The following is a 12,143-nucleotide window of genomic DNA, read 5'->3' on the forward strand; positions in this document are numbered from 1 at the left end:
GACGTGTCACGTTCTGTTAGTAATTCCTAAATTGATGCTATGTTGTAAACGTTAAGCCTGAGTTGATGTTATGTTGTAAACGCTAAGCCTATATTAGTGCTATTTTGAACGTGTAAAAGATAAGGAACACATGTTAGGCTAGTTATAAGAGAGAGATTTTGTTAATATAGAGGGGTAGAGTGAGAAAGAGGGATTATTGAGTATTTTATTATCTTTTCGTTTGGCTGCCACGAGCAGAGCATTGTTTTCGAAACTTTACCAAACACTATTCTATCCATTGTGTCAAGTGTTGTAGAATAAGTTAATAAACATATAGTATGCTTAGGCTGGTATTAGATCATATTTAGGCTGCTCGTTGCTAGTAGGGTCACTATGTTTTCTTAATGTAGGAAAAGCCTTATATGAATATGTGTATTCATCTCAAGTTTAATATATTCATGTAGGTCTTAATCTACATGGTATCTCATAGATTTCTCTATTTCCATGGTCCATAACATGGTATTAGAGTCTTATTTGGGCTTCTGTTTTGGGTTTTTGGATTGAGATTCCGGAATTTCTTTTCTACCTTATGAGCAGAATTTCTGGATTGCTGGATTTGTATTTCTGGACTGTTTCTTTCAACATTGTTGTTCTTCCACCACCACCGCCGCCACCTCTACGTTCCCATCATGTCTGTTCGGTTAGTTTTCCGGTGAATTTCCTTTTTGTTGACATTGTTGGCAGCCTCTTGCGCGAGATGTTTATATTGGCATATCTGCTTCTCCATTCCCGATGAGGATTGTTGTTTTTCTGTCATATTGTCATTTCCGACTGTCCGATTTGTTTTTCTGGGTTGCGTCTCCTTGTCATACTATCATCTACTCCCGCCTGTCCGATTTGTTTTTCTGGGCTGCGTCTTCCGCATTATGTTTTATATCCTGAAATATTTTGAGTTTCTTATATGTTTTATTTGTTTTGAGTGGTATTGTTTTAATACTGTTATAGCAAGTTGAACATGATTAAAATTCATGATTCAACTTGAAGGAGAGTGTTATAGAATAAGTCAATGTAAAAATTGTATAGCATGCTTAGGCTGCTATGACAGCCGTAGGGCTGCTAGTAGGACTACTCTATGTTTTCTTAGAGCATCTCCAATGAATAATACTACCAACCACTCAATAGTTGGAACACATCATCAATGTGTGACCAATTTAATAAACTCTCATACCACTAAAATATCCCTTTCAATAAATAATACTACAACCACTCAATAATATGGAACCTACATATAATATATTATAACTTTTTTAATAAAAAAAATAATATAAAACTCAAAAACTGCCAAGGCAGCTGCCTTTGGCAGCTTTTGAGGTGATCATACCGCTTGGTACACACCAAGCGGTATGATCATGGGGAGAGTTTAAACTCTCCCCAATGTTCATACTACTTTTGGGGGTTAATAAGTTTTTCATTAACCCTCATTGTAGATGCTCTTAATGTAAGAAAAACCTTATATGAATATGTGTATTCGTCTTAGATTTAATATTCATGTAAGTTTTGACTACATGGTATCCTATAGATTTTTCGATTTCCATGATCTATAACATAAGACAAAAAAAAAATGGAAAAAAATACTCTCTGAATCTAACAATTTGAAACTGCAATTCAAAAATTCATTTCTAGTTTTGGCTACCAAGTGTCACATGAGTAATTGCCATTAAGTAAATCATTATTTGTGATGTTGGTGTCATTTGATTGTCACATTACTTTTTCTGTTTGAAAAGAAAGATAAGCATATCTAGAAAAAATTGAATTGGATGAATTTTTTTAGAAATAGGTATGGTACACCATGAATCATGATAGACAAAACAATAAATTCCAATTCATTGTAAAATGGACTGATTAACAATATTGTACTATAAAAACCTACCACCCATCACTTCCTAACCATAGCTTCATTAATTAAGTACTCCATTCTTAAAGATTAGGTAGGCCTCAAAATTTAGCTGAAACCATTTATAATCCTTCACATTTTAATTATGATCACAAAAAGAAACCATCTTGGCAATCCATATCAGCAAAACCAAAGCCAAAACTCTCAAAATTGAAGAAAAATGGAGCATGAAATCACCCAAAACTCAATCATCCCAATCTCTCTACTCTTAACTTCACTAGCCTATTCTTACTTCTTAGCTCCCTATATCCCAAAAGGGCCATTAAGAGTCCTATCTTACACACCCATTTTCTACATCTTCTTCCTCATCCCCTGGTATTCATCCTCCAGTTTCCTCAGAGGAATCCTCTCCTTTTTCATCACATGGATCACTTCTTTCAAGCTTCTCCTCTTCTGCTTCAACAGAGGTTTCCTCTTTTCCTGCAAAACTTACATAGACTTTGTCTTGGTAGCCATTTTCCCCATCAAAATGAAAGAAATCAATGGAAGATATGAGTTGCTTCAGCTATTTGACAAGCCATACTTGGCCAAATCCTTGCAAGAGTTTTGGGGAAGAAGGTGGAATAGATTAGCTTCATATGTTTTGAGGCAGACGATATATGTTCCAACCCAGAATAGCTTGAAAGGTGTGGTTGGAAATGGAGCAGCAAAGATGGGTGCTTTGGTGATTACACTAGTGGTTTCAGGTGTAATGCATGAGCTTATGTTTTACTATATAACTTGTGGGAAGAGGCCTACTTGGGAATGTGCACACTTCTTTGTTTTGCAAGGGGTTTGTATGGTTTTAGAGGCTGGTTTTAGGTATTTTTGGAGATGGAAACCATTTCATCCATTATTGCCTAATTTTTTTACATTAGGGTTTGTTGTTACCACTTTTTATTGGTTGCTTGTGGTGCCTGTATGGAGAAGTGGCCAAAGTAAATGTAACTTCAAACCTAAAGGGTTTTTTTTGAAAGATTTATAGAGCATCTCATCTGGTTAATTCCCATTTTAGCAATGTTATCAAATGGGAAAAGACCAGCTAATAATGCATACATATTATCTCTTTGGCTTGGGTGTTTGGTAGGGTGAGTACGGTTCGATACAATCCCAACTATTTTGTGTGTACGATGTCAAATTGAGTTAATTATAAGAGTGTAATAGGTTTTTAAATCCAACTATAGGTGTGATAGATTTTGAAAAACAACTATAAATGATATGTTATTTTAAAAGTTCAAGGTGCCAATAATCAAAATTTGCCAAGTTTAAGAGTATAAATATGTATTAAGTTATATATAACATTTTCGTTAGGTGGAAAAGCTTTGGCCAATATGGTATCCAAAATTTTGTTATTTGTTATTATTTGGTAATATTTTCCCCATCTGGTACACTTAACCCATATTTTTTTGGATGAAAAATTTATCCGATTTGTTAATTCTTACATGATACCTTTTTAACACGTGACGTGTACAAATGACAATTATTTTAATTATTTTTTATGTGGAAAAATATGATTTTTTTTTCTTATTTATCAAGATATTAAATCTATATAGAAAGAAAAATTAAAACAATTGGCTGGCACGTGTACATGTCACGCGTTAAAAATTGTGTCATGCGAAAAATTTAACAAACCCGATAATTTTCATCTAAAATGGATTAAATGTCCAAAAACAGTGGTAGTATCTACAACAGGAGCTGAATATTCAACAACATTTATGGGAATACATCAGTGCGCAAATGTTACCAAATAATAGCACATAAAGAAAATGATAATTTTTTTTGGATACTACAACGATCAAATAAGAGAAAATTAGAGTGATCAATGTTGAGTGACTTTTACTGAATAATTGTCACTTGTATTTCACAAACATACACATATTTATGCTAAGCTTAGCCTCCCCACTGCAATACAATTCCTAATGAGAATGTACAAGCTAAAGGCATGGTAGACATTGCACCTAGACTAACAATACAATTACTTATTATGCAAGACACTTATCCTTATCACTTACCCTCATCAAGTTTTACGGGTTGGGAACGAACTATAAGCTTGTCCCCTAATAACTAAAACTGCTCTCATGGAACAGCTTACCGAAAACACGAACTGTTTGATCAACTTTAGAAACGATCGTACAACAAATGCCTTAGATCGAACTTTATCCCCAAAGCAATAAAAATCAGTTTCCAAATATTTACTATGATTATGAAAACCTGAATTTGGTGTCAAATATACCACACTCAAATTGTCACACCAAAAAATTAGAGTCCACCGAACATGAAAGCCAATCTCACTCATTAGCATCTGGTTCCATATTTCTGAAAGGTGCAAAAACAATGGATTGATACTCGACCTCAGCAGAGGATCAAGAAATAATCTATTACTTTCAAGATTACCAAGAAAGAAGACATTAATTTACCAAGAAAAACGACATAACAACGACTCGTTAACGTTCTATCTGTTAGAGTAGAATGACTAAAACTAAAAATTATCGAGGACTGGATATATAATTTTGAGGGACTAATTAGTTTATGGAATATAAAGAGTCAAGGTATAAAACACATGGGATATAAAAACTAAGGACTTGGACTTGTATCTTTATTTTGAGATCTATTTAAATAATGTAAAAGCCCAATATTGCAAATTGAAACTAAAATTCGGGCCCAGTCTAGTCGAACGTTGCGCGAACGAGCAAGCAGATGTATGGTATATTTGTCAAAACCCACTAAACACCATTATATACCCTTGGAAACTTTGATAAGTTTCACATGTGAGATAGGAAAAGAGCCCCTAAAAGCAAAGTCACAAATAACAAATATACCCACACTAATCAAAGCTATTTTCTCATAATCTTCCACAATGAACACAATCACCCAATCACCGTTTGCATAAGAGAGAATTCACAATCACCCAATCACCGTTTGCATAAGAGAGAATAATTGAATTGTACCAAATTTAAAGATGTATAAAGAATTATCTGTCATGGATCCAACAAACCAATTGACACCAATTTAGACGTTAATGTTTCATGCCACATGCACGAGATTGTGTTAAACTGTAGAGTTATTTGTTGAGAACCTCAAATAGAATACCAGTAGATTGCTTTTGAATTAAGGACTAAGGTGGATAATATATAAAGTTCTAATTTAAGGATTAAACTGAAAAGTTTTAAATTAGTGATTAAAATGAATGAAAATATATTAAATTAAAGATTAAAAGGAATAAAAGAAAGTTTTGAATTAAGGATTAAAATGGAGAAAAATAAAATTATTAAATTAAGGATTAAAATGAATAAAAATAAAATTGATCAGTTAGATATAAAAATGAATAAAAAAATAAAGTTTTTAGATAATTATTAGTATTTGTGAGATAAAATTTATTTCGAATTGGTTTGTTTATACCAAATAATCGTTATGAAAAAAATGAACCGATGAAATCAATAATATTAGGGGGCGTTTGGTTTGGGGGTTTCAGGAAAGGGTAAGGGAAATGGGAGGCTTCATTCCCTTTGTTGGTGTTTGTTTTGCTAATTAAATGATTCTTTTTGCCCTTTTTTAGTTTTGGGTTTACCCCTAACTCCTCTAACCCATTCCCTACTTCTCCCTAAGGTTTTCTATTCCCTTTCCCCTCTCTTTCTAACCTACACTCCTTATAAAATTCTACTTTACTCCCTATTTTATTTTTTATTTTTATTTTGATCTCTATATTTTTTTATTTTTACATTTCTTTATCTTTAGATTAATTTCATTTTTGTTATATATTTTTACTTTTTTTACTTTTGTTTAATCCTTATATTTTTTTATTTATATTTTTTTTATCACTAGATTAATTTCACTTTTGATCCTTATAATTATTTATTTTTACCTTTTTACCCTAAAAAATAATTTTGACCAAATTTTTTTCTTTTATCATATTATTCAGTTTTAATATTTATTTTTAATTATTTTCTTTTTAAATATAATATTTATACATTTTCTTTGATTAATTTTAACTTTTATGAACTTTATATTATTATCAATAAGGGTAGCAAGTGAGTGACGTTTTGGATTGTTTGAGATTATATATGAAGTTATTTCACGTTTTATGGAAACTATAGTAAAAGAGTTGAATTTTTTTTATTATATATGAAATTAAAAAAAAATAGTTTTGATTCCCTATTTGAACCAAACATCCACAAAGGGAATGGGGTGGAATTGCATTCCCTTTCCTAAACATATCCAAACACATGGATCCGCTGATGAGCGTGAAAAAACAAGTGAAGGAGGCAGGGAAGTAAGTCTTCTAAGAACGTAATAAGGGCTGCACCCAGAGCGTAGTCCCTTACCGTGGAAACAGAAGTAAATAAACCTTTTCGACAGTCCCATGATTTAAACTGGTGGGTTCCTAAAGAGTCTGATGAAGAGATATTGTATATGGATAATCCACAAAACAGGATACCTGACAAGAATGGCAAGCTCAACACCAAAGGGTTAGGCTTTACAGGTAAGGAAGAGGTCGACCTAGACACTAAGTTAAGTATCTTAAGCCTAGCACTCGCCGAATACATTTGTCATTATGGCTTCAGGTATGAATAGGGGAATGGATCAAAGAAAGAAGTATCATCGACGAGAGGGGCTCCCGATGTGAGGCAAGGTCTTTCCCTATTATTCCAATAAGGGATGATGATGGACACCAAAACAAATTGCATTCCACCCCTCGAGAGGCATTAAGATAGGATGGGTTCAATCCTCGACGGAGACTTTCTTCCTCGGTAAGAAGAGGGGGAATATAGTAGTGCCTTTCTTTCCGGCTCATTCATTTCCTTTCATTTAGTTTCCCTTTCTTGATTCCTTTTCCCTTACCCCTTGTGAACCAAACGCCCCCTTAACTTGTACTATTACTAATTTCGGTTTCGAATATAAAAGTAGGATAGGATGTAAAAATGCCACTGACGTTTACATCCATGAACAATTTTATTCCTAACGTCTAAAATGGTCCAATTTTACCCCTCTAACGTTGGCAGCCAAGAGCAAGCAAGTTATTATTAGAAAACATAGATATTTTGTTTGTTATTTTGTACTAATTGTATATCAGTTCGTTTAAAAAAAGATTTCATATTTTCTGTGATGTAATAATAAAAATTGAAGATCAATGTTTATAAATTCGGCAAATATTTTGAAATTTTTTTATCCAATTCGTACAATTGATAGAATATTCTTTATTTAATTTTTAATTTTTTTCACGTCTAATAATTTGTTTATGATTCGCTACTAATGAAATAAAAATGACTCAAATGTAAAATATAGATGACAAGATTTATGACCGAGAAAGCAGTTTGATAAATTATTTCTCAAATTGATCCAATTTGACAATGTTAGTGTAAAATTGCTATTTACTGCTAATATTAAAGATAAAATTCCATAATTTTAGACATTAAAAGTAAAATTATTACTGACTATAAAAACTGAGGTATTTTTGAACCTTACCCTTAATTTTTAAGCCAATTTTGACAAGAAATTAAAACAATGCATGTGAATTTACCAAAAAAAATAATGCATGTGAAGTTCACTTTTTTTTACCTTCTTACTTTCTTTTAAACCGTAAGGCTGTTTTGCAGCTTCAAATTTTTGTTGTTTTATTATTTATTCAGGACTTGAAAAAGAAAAAAGTTAAGTTGTTCATAAATGATGACGTGGCAGGCATGCATGCAATAGTTGCTGCTGGCTCACTCAGTCAGTCCATCAGTGGAGTCTTTCTCTTGTTTTCTCTTTTTAACTCAAACGAGACCATACAATTTTTTTTAGAGAAAATAATAATTGAAAATCAAAGTCCAAATATTTGTTCATATGTAGAATTGTTTTTCAGCCTCAGATGTATTTTCAAAACTTGTAATTGGTTAAATATTTTTAAGGGTAAAGTTGACATAAAACCCATGTGGTTTCACTAATTTTCAGATAAAGGACTATGGTTTTTTAGCCGATAACAACCTCAAAATGAAAATTTTCAAGAATTAAACTTGTTTGGTACCATATTTATTATAGAACCATATTCTTAATTTTTCAAAATCAGTATTTTTAGAGTTTTCTCTCTCTAAACATTATATTTCTCTCTCATAAAAAACAACACCTAAATGACCTCAACCCAAAAAAGTTGAAGAATTAAAGTTGTTTAAAATATAATTTAACTCTTGAAAATTTTCATTTCGAAGTCGTTATCGATCAAATTCTGACAAAGTGAACTCAAATGCAAAATTTTACAAACCACATGGTTGCGTTTGCAAAAAAAAAAAAAAAAAAAATACCACAGGTACCACATCGTAAATCGGCCCAACCATAGAGTACTTTTTATAATTAACCCATATAATTACCAACACTGTTAATTCCCTTAACAACTCAGATTAAAAAAAATAAATTTACCAATGTTATATATAGTAGGTTGCAGTAGTGCAGTTAGGAGTTTCTTCCTTTATATATATATAAAAAAAAAGTTAGGAGTTTCTTTTTTATTTCCTGTTTTGCTCAACTGTTTCTTACACCTTCCTTTGATGAAAATTTTCTTTTTTTCTATAGCATGTTCATGCTATCTCATCAGTTACAGATGTAGATGAACTATTTTATATAAACTATTTTATAGGGAGGAGATCTGAATGAGCTAACTATAAATACGTGATAAGTTTTTAAAACCAATACTTAATACATTATTTGTCCCCTGACGTTAACTTTCAAAGTATCTCAATAGCCATCTTAACTTATATAAAATGTTAAGTTAGTCATCTGAACTTGCGCAAAATGTAATCAATTAATCACTCAGTTGTAAAAATAGTGAGTTAAATGCAGAAGATGTATTGCACGCGTCTTTAAAAAAAGGTAATTAATTTATTAGTCCCTATATTTTGACAAAACACACTGTTTAGTCCCTGTATTTTCAAAAACACATGATAAAGTCCCTAACCTTTTTCACGATGAACTGTTTAGTCCCTAACGTTTTTCTTGGTGAACTGTTTAGTCCCTGTCGTTAGACTCTCATGAAGATTTTGTTAGTCAATTTGGATTTGCGTTCTTCTTTTTCTTTCCTTTAAACTCTAATGCATCTGAAATCAACTTTGAGTGTTCTTCTTGATTTTCTTCTTAATCGTTCAAATTCGTAAGCATTGGGTCTTTTTCTTGTTCTCCATACAAATAGCTTCTTCTTTTAAATTGGATTTCTTTGAAGGTAAATAGTAAAGGGTAATTTAGTCATTTCGGAAGTCATAAACGGTAAAAAAAATCTAACAACCAGACGGAAGGATTAAACAGTTCATTGAGAAAAAGGTTAGGGACCTTACCATGTGTTTTTGAAAATACAGGGACTAAACAGTGTGTTTTGTCAAAATATAGGGACTAATAAATTAATTACCCTAAAAAAAATAAAACGACCAAGATCGGGATATGCGGTTCTAATATTAGAGAACACAAGTTTTATAGTTGAACAAATATTAACTTCATTTTTAATCTATTTTTGAATTATGTAATAACATGTCTGATATACGTGGAATACATCTTCCGTATTTAACTTACTTTTTTATAACAGAGTGATTATATTTTACGCAAATTCAGGGAACTAACTGAACATTTTATGTAAGTGGAGAGAATTATTGGGACATTTTGAAAATGCATAGACTATAAATGTGTTATGTGATTTTAAAAAAGTTAAGGATATAACTGCCAAATTTAAGAGTGTAATTCAAATTATTATTTTTTTATATAATTTAAGAAATAAAAGTAGAAAAACGTTGGTGATGTATTTCTTTTACGAGGTTCTAACTAATAAAGGGTGCACCGCAATCTATACATAAAAGAAAGTGAAAGAGGAAAGGTGCTTGACTTTACGGCCAAAGACATAACTGAACCAATCATAGATTTACACGTGGCCCACTCAAACAAATAGTAGTTGTGGGACCCTACGTACTATCCTATGGAAGCACACGGAGGTCATGTGAGGTGGCAAATATTCCTCTTCTTTTTCCTTTTTTGGCTTTCTCAGAAAAAAAATATCTTGTCCTTTTTTGGGCTTCCATGGTGGCATGGCATGGCATTTCCATACATGGATAAAAGATGCTTCCTCTTTACGGATTCTCTCTTATAAATTTATCAGATTCTACTCCTTACTCCCCTAAAATAAACATCCAAACAAGTCTTTTCTAGATCTCCCCCCTTTCTTCTCCAATCATTTTCTCTTGTTTGGCTGCTATGGGCGGAGGAAGCGCAGGCGATCTCCCTTACCAAGGATTTTCCGGCGGAACCTCCTCCCTCACCCTCCCTATCTACGGTCTGTATAAAATGATTTTGAATTAGATTTCGATGGAGACGAATGCATGCAGTTTAAATCTCTTTCTCATTTTGTATTTGATTACAGGCACCAGCTCGCAGCAGGGAAGCAACGGCGGAGCTCCGGAAGCAGAAGCAGGCAACTCAGGTCCGGTGGTGCGTGAGCAAGACAGATTTATGCCGATAGCAAATGTTATCCGCATCATGCGGCGGATTCTCCCACCGCATGCGAAGATATCCGACGACGCAAAGGAGACAATCCAGGAATGCGTGTCGGAGTACATAAGCTTCATCACCGGCGAGGCCAATGACCGGTGCCAGAAGGAGCAGAGAAAGACAATCACCGCAGAAGATGTACTGTGGGCGATGGGAAAGCTTGGATTTGATGACTATGTGGAGCCTCTAACTGTCTTCCTCAACCGCTATCGTGACAATGAGAATGATCGTAGCTCTTACCGTGACCCTATCCTGAAACGTAGCAGCGCCGGAGTTTTGAATCATGGTATGCCGCTGCCGCCGCAATTTGGACCGGGTTATCCTATGCCGCCGCCGCCTCCTGTGTTTGGTGGTGGGTATTACAGGGATCCTGCTGGAAATGTTGGTGGTAGTAACCCTAATCCTAATCCTAATCAGCATCCTAATTCTAATCCTAATCAGCATCTTCAGTATGATCCTTTTGGTCAGTTTAAGTGAGGTTTTAGATTAATGAGAGAGAGAGAGACAGAAAAGAAAAGGGATAGTTTAATTTTATAGACTATATAGTTAACAAATTGAATGAAGTGAATAGCATAAATGGGGATGCTCTTCTTTTGTTTGCTGATTTTGGAGACTATAGTTTGGTTTAAGATTTTTATGTTATTATTTATGTTAATGATAATCATCAATCGTTTTTGCTTGAGCAAATTTTGTGGAAGAGAGATTAGATCGTGTCCGGTTTCGGAGAGTTGGTTAATAATGTTTTCGAAAGTTTCGTTACACACTGCTAATTTTCCTTATGAGACCAACTTTCCATCATTCTTCATTCATGTCGTTCATCTCAAGTTTCCTCTTGCCTTCATGTGTTTCAATTTGAAAATTGCTTGTTGAAAGAGCGAGTTTTGTTGATAAAATGTGGGATTGTTCGAATGACGAATATGATTTCACCGGTCCGTACTATTTTATAAAACCCAAGCTCGCCCTATAAATATGTGGGCTTTAACATACTTAGGTTTAAAGTTATTTTTCCTTTTCTAAAACCCGAACCGTAGATAAGATTAGTGTCCGGTTTCGCAGAGTTGTTTAATAATGTTTTGGGAAGCTTCGTCACACACTGCTAATTTCTCCTCATCAGACTATCTTCCTATCATTCTTCATTCAAGTCGTTCATCTCAAGTTTTCTCTCACCCTTATGTGTTTTAATTTGAAAATCGCTGGTTTAAAGAGCAGAGTTTTATTGATAAAATATGAGATTGTTCGAATGGCAAACATGACTTAGCTAGTCTGTACTACTTTATAAAACTCAAGCTCGCCATATAAATATGTGTGCTTCAATAAACTTAAGTTTAAAGTTATTTTTCTTTTTCTAAAACCCGAACCATTGGACACGAGCCTAGACGAGCTGTGCAAGTACCCAAACTGTGAAAAAAGTCTAGTAACAATCATGTGATCATGATGTCTAGTCATTGCCCCTTTTCTAGCAATAAATTTCTAGATCATTAATTTATTAGTTATTGAATTTGTAATCTATTTGTTTTCAAAAACACATTTTAAAAGTTTCTAAGTTTTGACAAATTAACTATTTAGTTCCTCTATCCATAAATTTTATATAAATGACAAGTTTACCTTCTATCATTTACTAAGTTATACAAATGTTCTTTAGTTAAGTTTTATATAAATTTTTATTTTTATAGTTTGATATTGATGTTTGTGATATAAAGATATGTCATATGTAGTCTTATACTAATTTTAG

At 33.0% G+C, this 12,143-nt stretch overlaps 2 protein-coding genes across 2 annotated transcripts; both read left to right on the plus strand.

Annotated features, from left to right (window-relative positions):
- The first annotated feature begins 1,949 nt into the window (after positions 1 to 1,949).
- LOC136220868 (acyl-CoA--sterol O-acyltransferase 1-like) lies at positions 1,950 to 3,199 on the plus strand. The gene has a single exon (XM_066008696.1). It carries the CDS (start codon positions 2,094 to 2,096, stop codon positions 2,895 to 2,897), a length of 804 nt encoding a protein of 267 aa, XP_065864768.1. The 5' UTR covers positions 1,950 to 2,093; the 3' UTR covers positions 2,898 to 3,199.
- Positions 3,200 to 9,943: 6,744 nt separating this feature from the next.
- On the plus strand, positions 9,944 to 11,092 carry LOC136220871 (nuclear transcription factor Y subunit B-4-like). Its single transcript, XM_066008699.1, has 2 exons — positions 9,944 to 10,196; positions 10,284 to 11,092. Exons 1-2 carry the CDS (start codon positions 10,118 to 10,120, stop codon positions 10,886 to 10,888), a joined length of 684 nt encoding a protein of 227 aa, XP_065864771.1. The 5' UTR covers positions 9,944 to 10,117; the 3' UTR covers positions 10,889 to 11,092.
- Positions 11,093 to 12,143: the final 1,051 nt, after the last annotated feature.

This window comes from Euphorbia lathyris, chromosome 2 (assembly GCF_963576675.1).
Source record: "Euphorbia lathyris chromosome 2, ddEupLath1.1, whole genome shotgun sequence".
NCBI lineage: Eukaryota > Viridiplantae > Streptophyta > Magnoliopsida > Malpighiales > Euphorbiaceae > Euphorbia > Euphorbia lathyris.

Coding starts and splice junctions, on each gene's coding strand:
- LOC136220868 (XM_066008696.1), top strand. CDS start 2,094: ATGGAGCATGAAATCACCCAAAACTCAATCATCCCAATCTCTCTACTC.
- LOC136220871 (XM_066008699.1), top strand. CDS start 10,118: ATGGGCGGAGGAAGCGCAGGCGATCTCCCTTACCAAGGATTTTCCGGC. Junction 10,197..10,283: donor CCTCACCCTCCCTATCTACG/GTCTGTATAAAA, acceptor ATTTGATTACAG/GCACCAGCTCGCAGCAGGGA.